Raw genomic sequence first — 18,393 nt, 5'->3', positions numbered from 1 at the left:
TTATGCCTCAGTCTTGCCACCTTCTGCGGTGATGCACATCAACCATGAACACAGAGTGAGAACAGGAGTCCACCTTCCAGAAACTACAGCACCAGGCAACACCAAAGACTTTCATTTACTGTCAACTCCATCACTGATCTGCCAGGGAAGATATCTCAGTTGCCTCATGCGAGACAGAAGTTAATAAGATCAAATTCTTCCGTGAAGCATTTCAAGCTGAACTCATGGAAAGTGCTGCAACCCCCAGACATGCTAAGCCACAAAAGCCGAACAGTAGCAAATCATTATTTCAATGAGACATCTGAGGAACAGAGAAGCTATACAAAGAGATTCAGTAGGTGATGTTCATTACTCTCGGTGCCGAAGCAATGTCCCAGCAAACCACAGATGCGGCCGCAATGGCACTGATCCAGGACTTGCAGCGCTGTGGCAAGTGCTAGTGGAGAAAGAGGCCGCTTTGTGCGTGTCCCCCAGCTTCGCCAAAACAAACTCACTCCCAAAGGTAGGTCTTGTGCTACGGGAACCTCAAAACAAAGCTGCTAGAAAGATATAATCATTACATTCCTAGCATAAATCAAAAGAATATTAAGAGACATTTGTATTTTGGTTTGGTCGTATCCCAGCCCTGTCAACGCCCCGCTGCCAAGCCGAGCTCCCCTTGCAGCTTCGGCTGCGCTGCCATCGCTGGTGAAAGCCCCGCGCAGAACCTGCAGGCAGTGCCTGAACCAGACTGAACCCTACCTCTCTTCTCAGCCCCTTCTCTATGGTACCTGGGCATGCTACATGGCCGTCCTTACTCCACCAAACGTTTTAAAAAATGCTAGAATCATGTATTTTATTTGTTCACATTAGATGCAAGAATGTTTGCACAGATGTCTTGTTCAAGCGTTTGTCTTGAGTAGAAAAACGTGTTAGCATCTTGTTAAACCACTTACAGCAGCGCAAATACGTGCTTTACATCCGCGTGTGAAGCCGTGCGCCCGCGCTGGCCGGAATTCGTGGTGGAGAAGCTGGAGCTGGTGTAACTACAAACGACACGATCGCCAACCGCTTCAATGCAAGTTCACGATCCTCCACCAGAAACCACAAGGATTTAGCAACTCCCGTTTCTCCAAGAGCTGCACTGCACTAAGCACACACAGCTCTCCTCAGCATGGACCATTTGTCCGTTTCCAACATGGAAAGGCACGTTTGTCTTCAAACGATGCCATGATAATTGATTACTACAGAGGTGATACAGAGACCAAGATAAGGAGTGGTAAAGGGCAAAAAGCAGGATAAACACGAAAGCAACGTGGACTCCAGCTTTTCCACACCTGGCTGGTTTAATTGCACACCTAACGGAGCGCTATTATTCTCACTCCTCTCCCAAGGGCCTGAAGGAAGCCATCCTTCAAACATGTCTCAGTTGGCAAATCGCCACCCTAGCCTCCCCTGCTAAACCATACGCAGTGGGAATGGGCTGCCTCCATCTCCTTCCCAAATATACTTTGCCCCAGTGACTATCAAAAGGAAATAAAATAATACTGGCTTCTCTATCTGCCATCAGAGGTCAGGTAATGGAAGAAATTATTCGTTACAGATATTTAAGTCATACCCCTACTCATCTCTCTTTCATCAATCCTAACATTTACGGATAAAAACATTTTCTAAATCAGGTCTTTGTGCCTGACTTTCGGGCACCGTATGCTCAAACTGTATATAATCACCAATTCTGAGGCCCTTTCTCTCAGTCACGTAGTTCCTTTATCTCCACTGATCATTGTATCTGTTTGTTTGTAATACAGGCTAGTTTACTATTCAGTTGTCAAAGACTGGACCCCAAAGGTCCTCTTCTCATTTCCTCACTTCTATAGTATTAAATAGCTCTTCACCTCATTTTCTTACACAGTATGCACAAATATCACTGGGCTCCTTCATTTCCCTTTGAAAGAACAAATAGCTTCTGAAACAGAACTTAAAGCCAAAGTCATGACTTCTACACCTTAGTACTCCAAAAGGCAGGCAACACTCTGAAATGGTAATTAAATGATATAGATGATCTACGACCTCATCGGGATCTATTCCTGCTAGCTATCGCTGACCTATAACGAACACAGACACATAGAGCAGAGTCACGATGGTGTAAACACTAGAAACAAGGTCCACAGAGAAAGAACTTCTTCACAGATGAGCGCTAACGTCAATGAGATTTGATTGCCATAAAATCTGGTTCACCGCTGAACCAGAGGTTTGAAAGAAATCCAGAAGACAACGCCAAGATAAACTGGCTGCACAAGGAAGCGATGCCCTGACACCTGGATACGACATGACAACCTGGCTCCTTGGAGGATGGCAAGAACCATCAGGAATCGCAGGAAGAGAGGTCAGCTGTAGTCCCAACTGCTTCCTAAGTGATCCAGCAAAACCTGACTCCGCTCTCAGCCAGCAGCACCCCTCAGTCGCACCCCCATTTCAGCCTCTTCCAGGCACGCTGCCTCTGCAAAGCAAAACGCAAAGCGTGCATCCTCGCCAACGACCGAGAACAGGCCTCCCTACCTTCTTGTCAAGAGTACTTGTTCTTTCTGACAATGCAGAAAACCAGCAAGCTTGCTTTTGAAGCCTGCTTAACAAAATTAAGGCTCTGTGCATCAGCAGCACTGCTACTGAACGAGAGTTACAAAGCGATATCGCTGCACAAGGACATTCCCCCCCTTCACATTAAACGCCGCGTACGCGCTCAGGAATTACGTACATCTCACCCAAATTAATGAGAATCTCATTCAAGAAGAGTAATTTCCATGCACGCTAATATACAAATGTGTGTCACTATAACACACTCCACCTCATAGCCACTTACTGGCTCATAAATACTTGCCTGCCGGCACGGCGGAAGCGCGTGCCCCAGAGCGGACTCGCCCGGCGCACTCGCTACCAGCCACGCCGAGAGCTGGAGCAAACCCACCAGCGTGCTTCGCCTCGCCGAGGCTGAAGTCAACCCAGCCTCTCAAAAGGCCTCTTAACCGATTTTCACCTTTGCTCTGAAAAACAGGCGACAAAGCAACCGACGGCTGTTTTACTCATTACACAGTCACTCTAGGTCAGACCTCCAAATCTTATTTTCAGTCTCCTGAATAAAAACCCTCGGTCTCAGACACGCTGAGGCCACAGAGGCCTTTCCACGTAGGTACCCACCGCCTATTTTAGAGAGGACAAGACAAAAGACAGAATGCTCTCTGCCCTCGCCTGCTGCAGACTGCAACAGCGCAGACCAATCTCCCCCGAGGTCAGTGGCCACTTTCAAAACCCAACCACCCATGCAGCAGAAGAGCTTCTCGGCAGCCCTGCATCGACCGTATTCACTGCAGATTTTCCAGCCCCTCCAGCAGCACACAGCTCATTTCTGTCAGGCAGCCATCTTACATGGGACAATTACACTTTTTTTTTTTTAAATAAGATTCGAAGACCTCACCACTGCAAAACTCAATCGCAGCAACTCAGAAGCAAACGCTTTCCTGGTCCCAAAGCTACACAGACACTAGTCCTTGTCCGTATCTGGAACACTTTTGAATTTATATAGCTACACCAGAAACAGAGAAAGCAATATTCCAGCAGCTAAAGATGTTCTATGTGCTGGCATTGTTTGGTATGGGACCTGCTGCTCACCTAGCACACCAGGAACGCAGGCAAGACAATTTTCCCTGCCTCTGAACCCCCCCAGAAACACACGCTGTCACAGACAGAGCCAAGTATTTAAAAGTTTGGGAAGTTTTTTCATATGGAAGAGCAAAGCAGACTCAGGCGATCATCCCCGGCATCAAAGACCCCAGGCTCTGAATCACCCAGGAGAGAGGGGCGAGAGCAGAGGGAAGAACCCAGAGGCAGAGCCCAGGGCCAGCCCTCCCCGTCACACCGCTAACAGGCCATCCCAACCCAGGGTCCGACGTCCCCAGGGCTGAAAAGCTGCAACGCAGCAGCAGACGAGCAGGACAACCTGCACAAGCACCAGCATGCCCACCGAAAGAAGGAATCAAGCCAAGCACCCGACAGGACACGCTGCACTGCTGGTACTGAAACCTCGCGTTAATTTTACCCCAGCAAACAACAAGGCCCACAGGGCTGAACGGCACTTGTCACAAGGAATTCTGCAGTCGGTTAAATTAACAGGAACCGGGGCCCCGAACTGTCCTTACGATTCCTAAACAGGGATTTGAAGGACCTAACAAATTAACATGAGAGCAACAGTATATTTACCTTCTGGATTCCCAGTATCATATTTTTTTATTCTAGAATAATCCAAGGGTTTTTTCCCAAACCAATAGCTACCAGCAAAGTAGCTGAATTGCAATTTTAAGTTAATATTAACGTCAATAATCAGTGTTAATACTCCACCTTATATTAAGCAAATATGGTTGCTAATATGACCTTTACGTGTAAATTCAAAGTGTAATACTGTACCACATTTCATGGTCTGCAGGTATCTCCGGGGATTGTACGCTAGCCTTATATATTAAGGAATCCTCATTTATGTAGAATTTATATTCACCTACAGACACAGCAAAACTATCAAAGGCTAAATTTCACTCTTAATCACAAAGGATTTTTTCTTCCTCCTTATGCAAGTGATGTTTCCCAGTAAGAGACAGGACAGACAGAATTAAACAAAGAAAAAGAGCCAAACATACAGCGGAAAAAACAGGCAAATAAACTAGAAATTCCTTTGGAAAAAAAGAAGCTGAGAAATAACCAGCTGAGAAATACTCTAGCTGATGATCTAAAAAAAATTGTCTCTAAAAAAGTGCACCATGAAGCCTGAGGGTTTATGATATTTATTTTATTTTTTGATGTTGGACAACGTTAAACAGATCAAATACGGGCATTTATCAGCGGTTGCAGTGATTGAAGATGGTTTAAACTACCTGTTTCTATTAAGCCAATTATGTTAAACAGGGTAACCGAAGCAAACCAGAAGGCTGCTTCTGTAAGCCCCAGCTCTCCAGTCTCCCCACTGCCCCTCTCCCCGACGCCGCTCCCCACGTGGCCGCATTTCAAAGGCCGCCTTTCTCCCTCCCCAGCACTTTCTTACGCCAGGACCCACCTTGCCCCCAGCTGTCCCTCCCTTCGGTTACAGCACTGATTCTCCCACTACGCCTCTCCCCCAATTCTACTTCTGACCAGGAGGCAAAACCCCCAGGCCAGCATCTGCTAAACCCGAGGTAGAACGGGCCCTGCAAAGACAGGGTTTCATTACGCTGGAACATGTAAATGGCCACTTTCAAAATTTCTTTGATCTACAGTAAATTACAGGGCCGGCTGCAGCCTTCAGTCCTGCCAGCCAAGCAAACCAACTCCAGGGTATCCCACAGACACTACCATAAGGAATTCTGGGCGAAGCACCCTAAACTTATCTGCCATCCTGGCAAACAAAAGCAGGGGCAAGGGCCAGGTGCTGGGACCACAAACCCCCGGGCAGGGCTCCTTCTTCAGCCTCTGCTGATGCTGGCTGTGCTCCCGGCGAGCCTGGGGGAGCCCCCCCCAGTTTTAGCTCTGCACAAGCTCGATGGGACCACCTCGCCATGAGACCGCTTGTTTTGCTTTTCTGCCCCTACAGAGTAATGCGAGAAATCATTGTTACTGTTCTACTTGTCAGGATAGGAGCTGAGAAATGGTAACTTTTTGATCTAAGATAAATAGCATTTGTTTGTTTCTGCGAGAAGATAACGGATGAGAGATTCCAAGCTTTCCCTGTTTGCACAGGTACATTCCGGGTGCTTACCTAGAGCACCTCAAAAGTGGGATTATTACTTGGATATTTATTTATTTATTTATTTATTTATTTTTAATTCACGTGCACTCTGCAAGTACAAAAAGGCAAGTGTCGTGTAAAGTTTCCATTCATTAGGCCTCCACATTAAGTCTTGTTCAATTTGTAATAGGAAAAAAAACAAAACCAAACCTCTGTTTTCTAGTAAAACATTCCCCCCAAAAAGTCAACATTACTGCAAGAACACCGGGATTGAGGCAGTAAGAACAAGAAATATCAAAAATAGTCAAGCTGCTGCCTGAACAGAACATCCTTAGAATGGCGAGGAGGGGGGGAAAAAAAAAAAATATGGCTGGTTGAACAGCCTAAATACTTTGTAGCACTTGATTTATATACTCACAAGTTGTTAAAGCTTTTTAAATTAACCAAAGGTTTACAAATTTCAGATGGAAACAAATGCCTCCTACTCAGCTGTGGGAGACCGCCCGCATTTGTCTTGTTTCAACAGCTCACATAGCACGTTATTTAAAAAATATCTACTCTGACTGCGTACATACACACATATATAGTATCTAGGAGAGGAAAAAAAAAGTATTTACCAGCTGACAATAAGAAAAGCACGGCGCACTGTCAACAACAGGCTTACCACTAACGACTAGATCCAGGGTTAAAATATGTTGTTCCATCAACTGATTACAGCACTATTTTTAGTCCTCTACTATAACAATAGTCGGTAAAGAAAGAATGTGAAGTCACAAGTATTAGACAGGATTAGGTGGTTTAACTACTATTTTTGTAGTAAAGGATTCATCATTAGAATTGCTACTACCATTAGCATTCAAAGCAAAAAGCTATTGAAATTGCAGATTGGCTAATGCTTTATGTGGCGTTTAGCCAAGACGATTAATGATTCAGGGTACAGAAATAAATGCAAGAAAGGCAGCCTTTCAGAATGGCTCGGCTTAGTTAGCTAATTATGTTTTTCCTCAGAATTTATTCACCGAGGGAAGCGTTTCCTTAACGTAGAATTTAGGTTACTCTGCGATGTCTTGGGTGCATATTGCTGGGGCGCAAACTTCCAAAATATCGGATTACAGAAGAAGCAACCTTAATTTTGCACAACTGGAGCTGGCAATACCTTGGGAACACCGCCTTCTGCTTCCCAGATGCGTGTGTGGATCAGTGTTTTTGTGCAAGCACTCAGGACTACACCAAGATCTGGCTCGTTTGACCCTTGGGAAGGCTTTTCCTTTCACTCCCACCCCTACTCTGACCTTCCGAGGTTTAAATTCAGAGGGAAAAAGGTGTAAAGAAGGGACGCAGCAATGTTTAATGCCGGTGCCAAGCTCAGTACTTCTGTCAGAAACAGATGCGAGTGGCCCCATGCCACAGCGGCCGCTGGCAGCAGGGCGAAGGGCTAATTTGAGGGTTTATTAACAGTCGAGTTTCAGCCCAGTGCAGAATCAAGGTCTGAAGCGCAGCTTCAGTACAAGGTAAGTAACACGGCCAGATGCTGCCAGTAAAAACAACTGCCCTAGAACAAAAGTTACCCTTAACAAAGGAAGAGGAGTAACACGATATCTGAGAGGAGATCGCTTGACGGGAGGGAGCGCAGCATCACACGATATCTGCGCACAAAGGCAAGTTTGTTCATCGCAGACCCGCAAGATCATCACTCAGAGAAGACAGCTTTAAAATTGTCTCAGCACACACCTATAAGCAAGTGTTCGGACACAGGCAACGCCAGATTCAATGCTCCGGAACAGCTCTTTGTTAAGGAGACTTCCGATCAGCAGTCGAAATTAATTGTGGCAGTTTGCGAGGAAGAGGCTACTGTGGATGGATTATATGGCTTGTATCTTATGCAAAGCTTCACTCATTTACAAAAATGCTACGAGTATCACAACCTGTTCTGCAGAAGCACAGATAGGTCACACCAACTCAGCAAACCACAAAAGAGCTGATAAGGGGAAAAGCAAAGATGGAGAGAGGGGAGGAAGAAAACAAGCAGAAGCTATACTCCAATAAAGCTCTATTCAAAACAGACTTGGGTGCAATATATTAACTGAAAAACTTGAAGTCGTCTTGAAGCATTGAAATTTGCAAATTCAATAGCGTGAAAAAATCTTTGCTCTTCCTGAGCAACCACCACAGCAAGGAAGCAGACTACAAAGATGATATACCACAGAGAAATCCCAAAGCCAGCGCACCAGGTCGCTTCTGCAATCCCAACTAGGGCCAGATATCTTGCAACTGCCTGTCAGGGACAGTAAAACCTACAGGTTCAAAGGAAGGAGACTCTTAAACTGACTTTCTGAAGATTTCAGGGTGTTTCTTCTCCCCTATACAAGAGAAGGATTTTCCAATACCCAACCTTAAATATCTGACTTAGCCAATCCACTCATGCTCCTTCTGTCTCAGGAGGAATTTTCAAAGGGCAACGTAAAGCAGAAAACCAAATCAAATGTTCCGATTCCCCTCCCCCAGGATACCCCTTTACCATAGAGAAATCTCTGCGAAACAAATCAGCCGAACTAGACATTTCATTTCAGCAAGTTATTATGTTCTAAATTATCTGGGTATCAAGTTAGCCCAGCCATCTCAGTGTCGACATAAGAAGAGCCCTAACCAGTTCACGGGGATACAAGGAGGCACCCATGAAAATTCAACAGATTTAATGAAACATACCTCAGAAAACGTTCTTCGAGAACAGAGGCACACCTTCTATCACGTGGCGTACGTGATTAAGGACTCGCTCCATGCCTTCAACTCTCGCCCAGACAACAAGCCAGATTATTTGGACCACAGTGGCCTTCATGCACTTTCCATAGGCAGATGAGGAAATCTCTGTCCTGAAGAGTTAACTGTCACTTAAATGGGATTTCACTTTGGAAGAACGAACACCAGGGCTTCTGCTTCCTCAGCTTCCAGGATCTTTTTAGAGGACCTTGCCACAACTTTAAGGCAAACTCTGGTCATGGTGCCTACCAACAGGCACCAAACATTGTCAAACAACATCAAATCCAGACACTTTCCCAGCAGCAAGCAGCACAGTTTGAGTAGCTGTGCTCTAGAAGGGCAGGTGCCAGCAGAATTACCTTCTGTCTCCACTTGAATTCAAGTTCCCAGTTAAGAAGTTGCACGGTCACATTGCCAAAAGGCAAAACTGAGCATAAAATCCAGTCCCAGCCCTGTTGCTCTCACTATTCTTCACCAACTATATGTGAAAAATTCCCCACATTCAACAAGACGATCCCCGCAGAGTTCTATTGTCTCATATTATTAATTAAACATGCTCTCAAAGAAAGCAAATGCCTAAAATCATTTGCTTCTACTAAGCAACTCCCATATTACCCTAACTGCAATTCAGACAGTCTAAGTATATCCATTCACTGTAATTCAGAAGGGACCACCACCAAAGAAACCCTCTCTTCACTCCAGTGCAAGAACATACACGCGTGCACAAGTCGCAGGAGACCCCATCCAAGAAAACCCAGCCAATTTTCCTAAAAAAACTGCTTAATGTTGATAACTCGTCCCAGCTGAATATGTCGACCATCTTTTCATTCCACTCAGAAGCAGTAGATGGCTGTTTGGATTTGTAATGAGATATGCAACCTTTCATAAGCAAGACAAACCCAGCCTAGGCCATTACTCATCAGGAGTCATCTTGTACCTCTTCACTCACCTACATCAAGTTCTGATCTCTACCCATTTTTTTCCAGGATAAACAGCACACAAACACCCCAGTGCAGCTAGCGTAACTGTCTGCCCAAACAGCCTGACGAGTAATCGGGCATCGTAGATGAACGACAGCCTAAACCTCTTCAGTTTGAATCTCAGAATTACTGGTGGACACTGACACTCAACCTCATCTTGCTGCTTTTTGTCGATAAAAAGGGAAGACTGCGTTTTGCAGTCAAGACCTGGCTGATGGAAGCGTCCTCCGTGTGAAGTTTGGTGATTAAGTACTCGTAGCTGCAGACAGCTGGAAGTTTGCTTAGGAGTTCAGAGATTCCAATCTAGAAAAAAAAGTCCCATTACTTCAGTGTCTGCAAGAACAAAGAGGAATTTAGAATATCTGCTATTTGTGTGGATGGTTTATCTTTGATACCTAAATATGTAAAATGACAGTAGCATCTTTAATTGCTTAATTTTATATAAAAACTTGCCCCCCCCCCCCCCCGGCTTCTGGAGGGGAAGGGAAAAATGCAAAGGGAAAAGAAAGTTTCTAGGTAAAATACAAAAAGAACCAGCATTTTCCTGCTGTTTCCAACAAGAGGACACTATCTATGTCCTTGGGAGCAAAGAAACTTTTTCTTAAGTCATGCCTACTAAAGCCATTCACAGCTCAATTCTCAGAGCTGCTAGTCAAAGTACGAACAAATGACAAGGACGAACAGCCAGCACAATAAAAAATGAAAAGCAAGGATACCGTAAATAAGTTCTGACTCACAACACTCATAGCTGTTTAATAACACATGATGAAATGCTATCATTTGGTAAAAATCACTGGAGTATTATCACCAACAGACAGAGATAGATGTCTGTCTGCATATGTAACAAAGAAGAAACTGGGATTCAACAATTAAAAAAAATCCCTCTACCTTTAATTATGACCTCCCAAGCCCTAGGCAGACATTAACCTATATTACCCTATAATTATTTTTTCTGACTTTCCATTATCTTTTAGCTACTGAGTTTCCTAACCAGTCTTCAAGGCAACAAGGCAATGGCCCTCACTGCATTATCTTTGAAAGTCTAAAAGCAAAAGTGCAGTAATGTAAGTGTATCCATAAGAAATTGAGACTTAGCAGACATCCATAATGATTCCCCACCTCTCTGCATGTCCCAGCACTTCCTTCCACTTCTATTCTTGCAGGACAAATTCAATTCTACTCCGGCTAAGCCCAAACCGAATTAAATCATTTTGCATGCATAAGACTAGTTCTTCCTCCAAGGAATTTATAATTTAAGAAGCAGATGCAGAGGCGGCCAAAAAGTCAAAAGGAATGGCAGTATTAGGATTACATATATCCTGCATTCTGCTTCCCATGAGTAAAACCCCCGAGGCAAGCAGAGAACCATGGAAAAAGAGGCGCTCAAGAAAGGCTGAAGCAATAAACACATAGATAAAACTGCCCAGCAATCACTGGAGTATACGGTATCAAGTAAGACACATGAGAAAAGGGTTACTGCCCCATCGCGGAGTTGACTTGGAAGAAATTAAACGCAAAGATTGGTTTAAAGATACATGCTGAATGCAAAACATCAGGACTGTGTGACAAATACGTTACAGCCAATGTAAAAACCACCAGGAAGTAGAACAGATAAGGCCCCAACGTTAATTATATTACAGTGGGTATTTCTTGAGCTTCAGATCACAGAACACATGGGGGGAAAACAGAGACATCGCACAGAACCTTGTGAGATTAATCCTGCAGGTATATTTTGTCCGTACAACCTTCTCAGAAGTGTTCTGCCTCCAAAGAATACATGCATTATTTTTCAAAAGTTCATTTAAACCAGTATAAGCTAATGAGTTTTTCTTTCATTAAGTGGTACATTTATTAGTATCATTTCATTCAAGAAGTAACTGAAGAAAATCAAGCTGAGGAAGAGCAACACATCTACTAGTATCAGGGCAAGTTGCTGTAACAGGTAGGATTCTTTTCTTTGAGTGAAAGTTTAAGTCTTCTGGTTATTAAAGAATGCAGTAAAAAAAGTTCAAATACCAGCGCAGTTTTTAATGAGTGCAAGGTTTGGGTGTCCTGTCCCCGCCCCCCCATCTCCAGTGAGTTTTGCTGTCTTTGCTTTTAGGGATTTTCAGAGAAAGGAAGACGAAAGTGCGAGTTAGAGGAAAAGAGGATTGAGAATTTTATGACGTTCATTTTAATTCATGAAGTCATCTTTCCACAAAACATCCAAGCAAAAGCAGTCCCTGCCCAAACATCTCCACACCAGACTGCGTGACAGTTTTTATTTGAAAAACCTAAAAGTTGCTGCCTTTCAGTTATTAATTTTTGCTTACTGTTTCTTACAAAACTTAAGGCGCATTAAGATCTCTTCCGTCGACGTCCGTTGCAACAAGTTTTACATTTAGTGACTGGAAACTTGGACAGTTAACAGAAAAATTACATCTCATTTCAATGCAGTTATTTCCTTTAAAGTGATAACTAAATACTATGTTTCCACACGAGGGAATAACTACAATATTCTTCTAGCTACTTGGTTCATATTGCAGTATTTTATGTGATTTTTCTTCCAGAACAAATTAACAGGGCACTTGGGTTTACTTCTTTGTTGATGTACACACTGACTTCAGTGAGGTTGCAAAATTCACTGCAATGTTTGCTTTTAAATGGTCCGGATGGCAACACATCCCCTGGGGAGGCAGAGCAGAGGAGCAAGGGCTTGTTCGCTTTTATTTGAAAAACTAGAGGCAGGAGATATTCATAAAGATTGCAAAAGCTTTGTGTCTGCTGCTCTGGCAATATTTGTGGGAACCATTCGTTTTCAAAATGTGCTTGCACTTAAGGGGAAGCACATCTCCTCCTTTGACGAGTTACTTACAGGTCACAGACAGAAAGCTAGAGTGAGTCATGCACTCATTTAACTCGCAGCACATCTGACAATGCAACTACTGAACAGACTTCTAGTAAACACTACTACTGAGACATGTTTTGGCCCACTACCCTTTTAGAAACGTTAAGTTGCTGTAAGACGTTAGCTGTGTTTCTAAAAGCACTGTTTCATGACATTCTTAAGGCTGTTCTCTTCTCAGTTCAGCTATGTACATTAATAGCTCCTTCCCCTCCCAATTAGAACCAAAAAAACTCCAAACCCAAAACCCCAAAACAAACAAGCAAAGAAACCCAGGAAAACACATTACCAGCAACTTCCAGAACTGTGTTTTTCAATATTGGGAATGGTAAAAGCCCAACCTACATGGATTGGCAGTTTTGTAATACCATTACATAAGAATTATTTAACTACAGCAACAGATCTGAAAAGCAGCAGCAGTCACTGCTACGCTGGTTCACACATCCAAAAAAAAAAAAAAAAAAGAAAAATCAATAAAGGGAATGATAAATTTGCCAACATGCATTTGACTGTCACAGAGAGTGGATTGGGATTTCAACACCCTCAAGGGCAGCAACGTTTCAGCTTATAGCTACCAAGGCACTGCAATCCTGAAAAGAGAAAACAAAAAGTACGACTGTTGCCATTCCAACTGCACAATAACCAGCTTAAGCTTTACAAAGCGTCATTAAAAGCATCTATCATAAGCCCGGTGCGTTCACGTGTTGAGTTTGGAAACATTGAACTGTTTCTTTACCTGATGTTCTGCATGAATGTTATCCCCAGTAGGCCAGCGATGTTTGCTGTTATTATAGCCGCCTCCACCACTTCCTCCTCCCCCAAGCTGCTCACCATGCTGCCTCTGGAAGAAGTAATCCACCATAGCGTCGTCCTGGGAGCGGCCTGCTACTCCTATGGATCCAGGAACAGGACTGGAGTGTGTCCCTGCTGCAAGCGCCTGATTTGCAGCTGGCTGTTGCTGAGCCTGGGACCCTGTTCCAGATGTCAATACAATAGGCATGTTGGGATTAGCTGTATCTTGAGCGTGCTGTTTCAGGTGGGGGCTGAACGAGTCCTGCCAGAGTACTGCTTTTCTCTTCAAAACACACGCAACGCTCATTCCACCAACACCTACGGGGGGTGAGGGGAAGGGGGAGAGACGGCGAGAAAGAGAGAAGGAAAAGAAAACATGAAATCCTTACAGCTTCAGCTTTACATATTAAATAACACACCCATCTTGTGACTGGCAGGGAAACATCACAATGCCAAATCTGACTCCTTTTAACATAGTTATTTGCTCCATCCACCTAGCAACTAAAACATCATAGAAAAACGCATGCTAGCCAAAAATCCTACATTTTGTGCTGCAAAGCGTTATCAGTATATGCAGGATTCACGTAAGGTGCCCATCATACTGAAATTGGAATGCCAATTTACGCGATGGACAAAACACCGACTGGAGCGCTGCCACAGAAGATTGCTAGAAAAAAGCCCCCGAAAAAGCTGGTGGAACACAAATTGCACCAGCAGTGCCTGCCACGCTTGTTTACACCTGACAAATTACGAGGCAGATCTTCAATCGATACACGAGTCCCGCTGTATCACGATGTGTTCACTCAGTCATGCAAAACATTAAGGCAACAGGTTTTTGGGTTGTTTTTTTTTCCAAATGCAAACTTAAAATACTGGATTTCTGCTTATATAGTTAATTAAGCCCCAAACACAACGTGCACTCTTCCTGCAAACTCAAAAGCTGGCTTCGCCCATGAGATGGTAAAACGCACCGGCATGTTTTGGACAAGATTCCCTGGAAAAAGAGCAGCTAACCTCGCGGTGCTCGGGATCTCGGCAGAACCTTCCAGAGCCAGCAGCGCCAGTCCCGCTGTCGACGGCACCAGGGGAAAGCTGGACGAGTCACAGAAACCGTCCAACACCAAAAATACCCCAAATGCTTTGCACACACCCAAAACCATCTGCCTGCAGGAGGACAACAGGCAGACTAGGCTGACAGCAACTCACTAATTTATTATCCCCCCCAAATATTTTGATAGCTTGCCAGCAGCACAAAACCACACAAGTTTGTTTGTTTGTTATTTTAAGACAACATTATGAGCTGATCCTGAGAGCAATAAAGACATTACAGGTGAATAAAAAAGCGTTTTACCCCATTATGTAATGCTAAGCCCATGCAGAGTGCACACACAAATCAAATTTGTTTTTAAAGGCATGGTATGGTCAGAATTTTTTTTTTTTTTTTTAAAGATTGCTAGTTTATGACTTCAGTTACCTAAACGCAACCCCACAAATACCACAGAGAGTTCTACGGACGAACCCGGGGCCGGGGGGTGCGGAGCCCTCGCGACTCCCAGCACACCAGCACCAGAATGCCGTAACTCCCGTACCCTGGTGGCTGCAAACCTCGGCCCTGATCCTGCCAGCAGCTCCGACCGCCTGAAAGGTGGCTCTGTTTCCTCTCTGCCCATCATAGTAGCTTTGAACAACGGTCAACTACTACAAGCGACTTCCAAGAACAATTTTCTAACCATGGAGAGAGAAAGTTGACCCCTCCCTTCCCCCCCCCAAAAAAATCCAAGTCCTGTCTTTGATCAAACATACTCAGGTTTGTCCCACTAATTGAGAACAGTGTTAATAATTCAGAAGAAAATTACTGTAAGAACTGCAGTAGTATGATTTTTTTTATTGCACCTACAACATGCATTTGTCAACACACACACGCAGAGCCTCCATGGCCACATAAGCAAGCAACTCTGCAAGGTTTTATACGTTCAAAGACCTTCACAACTTAAATACCAGTAACATCTAACAGCACTAACTCCTCTGTCTTCCAAAAAGTCTGGAAATCACTACCTTCCCCAAATATTTCAAAAAAACATTGTGACAACGCCTGGTATTACTAAACCTTCACTGTATTCACAGAATACAATACCATGATTTACTGGTATTTTCCCTTTAATAAAGCATCATTATCAAAATCCTCCAGTAACGTGAAATGAAGCAATAAAGCTCCGCTACACGATAAGAAAAAATAATTAAGTAATTACTGATAAGAAATTCACACATCACCAAGTTGGGGTGTATATTAATTGTAGACAATTAACTCTGAGCAGCCCCTATGAACAGAGGTTACAAGTTATCTCAGGGCAGTCTTTAAAAAATATACGAAGATACTATGAATCCACAAAAACTTTCAAGTATTGATATGTTGTGACAAGCCCCTGTTTCCAGTTGGAAATAACCAGGAGGTACAAAGTTGGGAGTGAAAGTCAGCACAGCCACAGCTTACTTTCCTCCCTCAAAAGGCATCGTGCTGCAAAGTCCCTCTGTTCACCAGCAGAAATTCATTCCTGGTTTCATTTGCATGCAGATCGTTAATAATTGCGTTACTATAAAAACAGGGGGGGGTTGAGACTCTAGAAAATCTCAGTCAAGGTACTGTGAAGATCCACACAAGTGCCTGCTGCTCCCAGACGCTTCCTCTTTCGTCTGATACAGACGAGGCAGCTCCAAACGCGAGAGAAAAACTTGGCAAAGGCGACATTTTGAAAGGGAGCAAAGGGGAAAAGAGCATTCTGGGTAGTTCAAGTTTAGTTCCAAGACGTGTTTTTATAGAAATGCCGTGTTAAATGTAGCGGACAGCTGAATCCTGTCATTCAAAGCACACAGAGCATCAGAAATATGTTAAGTCACCTACACAACGCACATTCATTAGCTAACCAGCAGCTGCAAGACTCGCCGCTGCTAATGGCTACTGGGACCCTTTTCATTCCCCAACTCTCCGTTAAAAATATATCGTCAACTTTTCCTAGGTAAACCCCGTGCTGGGAAGAGTTACGGATTTACAGACAAAGGCTTCTACACCGCTACAATGCACTCCAAGAGGACAATTTTCCTTTGCCCGTGATAAAAACATAGCACATAAATAAACTGCTCCGTGTTATCATTACAAGCAAAATACTTTAGAATACGGGATGTTCCACAAGCAACAAAAACTTCGGGGACATCTCCAAGCAAGTTTTAAGCTTAAGTGGCGACGACACTGAATAAGGCAGCTTTAATCCACATCGAGCACAGCTACGCGTTCAGAGCTTCCTTGCTCTTGGTCAATATTCCTCTAAAAATAACAGACAAGATTAAAAATTAAGTTGGCACAAGATGCACGTTTCCAAAAGTTCAATCGTGAACCAGAAGAGAGTTTGGGTTGGGTGGTGGTTTTTCTTTTTTTTTTGAAAGTTAGACTGGAAATTAAAGCACAGCCATTGTTCGAGAGCTGTGTGGCCTACAAGAACTTTTAACGTTAAACCTTGTGTTTTCCTGAAAATGTGGGGAGACGCAGCAAAAGCGGGTAAGTCGATCACCGACCAAATTGCTTAAACCAGCATTAAAACATCGTAAGATAAATGCTACCCCTTACCCCACCTCCCTCGCTCTTAATAAAGGAAATTCCTTACTCATGATCTGGCGAATAAAATCTCCGCTCAGAACAAAGTTATTAAACATTGACCAAAAGAAAAAAAATATAATTCGAGTATTTCTCACGTTGGGGCAAGAGACAGACTCTTAAAATTACAAGCGTGCAATTAAAAAGGGCCAAACGCTGTTATTACGGGAAAACGAGATAAAAACAAGGGGGGGGAAAAAAAAAAAAAACACACAAACACAAAAACCCCAGGGTCACCCAGCACATCAAAAAGTATTGTCTGCATTTTCCTTCCCTCCCATTTGCGAGGCACCGTCCCCCTCCTCGGCCAGGGACGCCGAGGCCCCCCCAGCCCCACCGAAGACCCCCCCAAGGCCGGGGGGGACACGAACCCCCGCACCCAAGCGGGCCAGCGCCGGGCCGGGCCCCCCGCGGCAACAAAGCGGGGCCTCGGCCCTCCCCGGCGAGCCGGGCCGGGCCCCCCCCGGGAGAACGGGGAGCCCCGGGGGGCCCCCGCGGCGGGCCGGGCCCGGGGGGACGCGGGCGGGGGTCGCCGCCGCCCGGACGGGATGGGCCCGCGGCCCCCCCACAACAACACCCCGCTCCCGGCCGGCCGGGGCGCGGCGGCGAGCGGCCGGGGAGCCGCTGACGGGAGGCGGGGGCCCGCCGCGCCCCCCCCCCGTCCCCGGTAACAATAGGGGCCAGGCCCCGGCCCCCGAGCGCCGACAAGGAGCCGGGCGGGAGAGGCGGGCGCAGCGCCCCGCCGCCGCTCGCCTTCGGGGCGGCCTGGCGCCGCTCCGCCCGTCCCCCCCACCAATATGGCCCCACCGGCGGCTCCGCTGAGGTGCGCGGCGCGGCGGGGGCCCGGTCCGGTGCCGATACTCACGGGCGGAGCGGTAGGATGAAGACGGATCTCGGCCCCCCCCAGGCCGCTCGCCGCCTGCCTCTCTCTTTCAGTCCGACAACATGGCGGCCCGGCGGGGACGGGCGCCGCGCTGCACGCCGGGAAGGCGAGGCCGCTCCAAGCGGCGCCGGGCCGCCGCTCCCCCGGCCGGGCCGGGCCCTGCCCGCTGCACCGCGCCGCACCGCGCCGCACCGCGCCGCGCCCCTTCCGCCCCCCAGCCCGCACCGCGCGGGGGACGGGCCGTGCCCGGCGCCCTCCTGCGCGTCCCCTCGGGGGCGTCGGCGCCCCCCGGCCAGGCCCAGGCCGGCTTGGGGCCAGGCCAGGCTCGGGTCGGGGCCAGGCCCGGCGGCCTCCGGCTGTACCCGCGGCTGGGGGGCACGGGCCGTGCTCGGCCCGGCGCTGCCGCCGTCAGCGCTCCCTCGGCTAACGGGGCTGTGGGCGAGCCCCGCACCGCCGCCACCGCCCCGGGCCCTGGGCGCCCCGGGCAGGCAGCTGCCAGCCCCCCTGCCCGAAACTGCAGCCATCACCCGCGGCCTGCTCACACAAAGGCAGCGAAGAACCGCACCGGCGGCACGAAGCGGAGCAGAACGTGGGCAGGGAGAGCGGCTCTTCCTCGCCCCGCGCCTGTACAACCCCAGCGCCAGCAGCCAAGCACGATTTTGGGGTGTTTTCCCTTCGTGTCCCCCCCCCCCACTCCCCTTCCCCACAAAGCCAGGGCCGTGGGGA

At 46.4% G+C, this 18,393-nt stretch overlaps 1 protein-coding gene across 10 annotated transcripts in view; it reads right to left on the bottom strand.

Moving 5' to 3' along the window:
* The window catches only part of PUM1 (pumilio RNA binding family member 1), a 78,926-nt gene extending 61,127 nt beyond the window's left edge, over positions 1 to 17,799 (bottom strand). For 7 of the 10 annotated variants that reach the window (XM_082329636.1, XM_082329641.1, XM_082329645.1 and 4 more), the window contains exons 1-2: positions 17,650 to 17,791; positions 13,083 to 13,456 (exon numbers count right to left, since the gene is read on the bottom strand). In XM_082329636.1, the coding sequence (XP_082185762.1) occupies positions 13,083 to 13,445 (363 nt within the window). In that variant the 5' untranslated portion in view covers positions 13,446 to 13,456; positions 17,650 to 17,791. Of the gene's footprint in view, positions 1 to 8,431; positions 8,452 to 13,082; positions 13,457 to 17,649 lie in introns of those variants that run through there. The other 3 variants (XM_082329647.1, XM_082329639.1, XM_082329646.1) reach the window with 3 other exon arrangements.
* Between the last annotated feature and the right edge of the window lie 594 nt (positions 17,800 to 18,393).

The sequence above is a fragment of the Platalea leucorodia genome, assembly GCF_965183815.1.
Source record: "Platalea leucorodia genome assembly, chromosome: 18".
Taxonomy (NCBI): domain Eukaryota; kingdom Metazoa; phylum Chordata; class Aves; order Pelecaniformes; family Threskiornithidae; genus Platalea; species Platalea leucorodia.
Note: the sequence above shows the minus strand (reverse complement) of the source record. Positions and strands in the feature narration are given on the sequence as shown.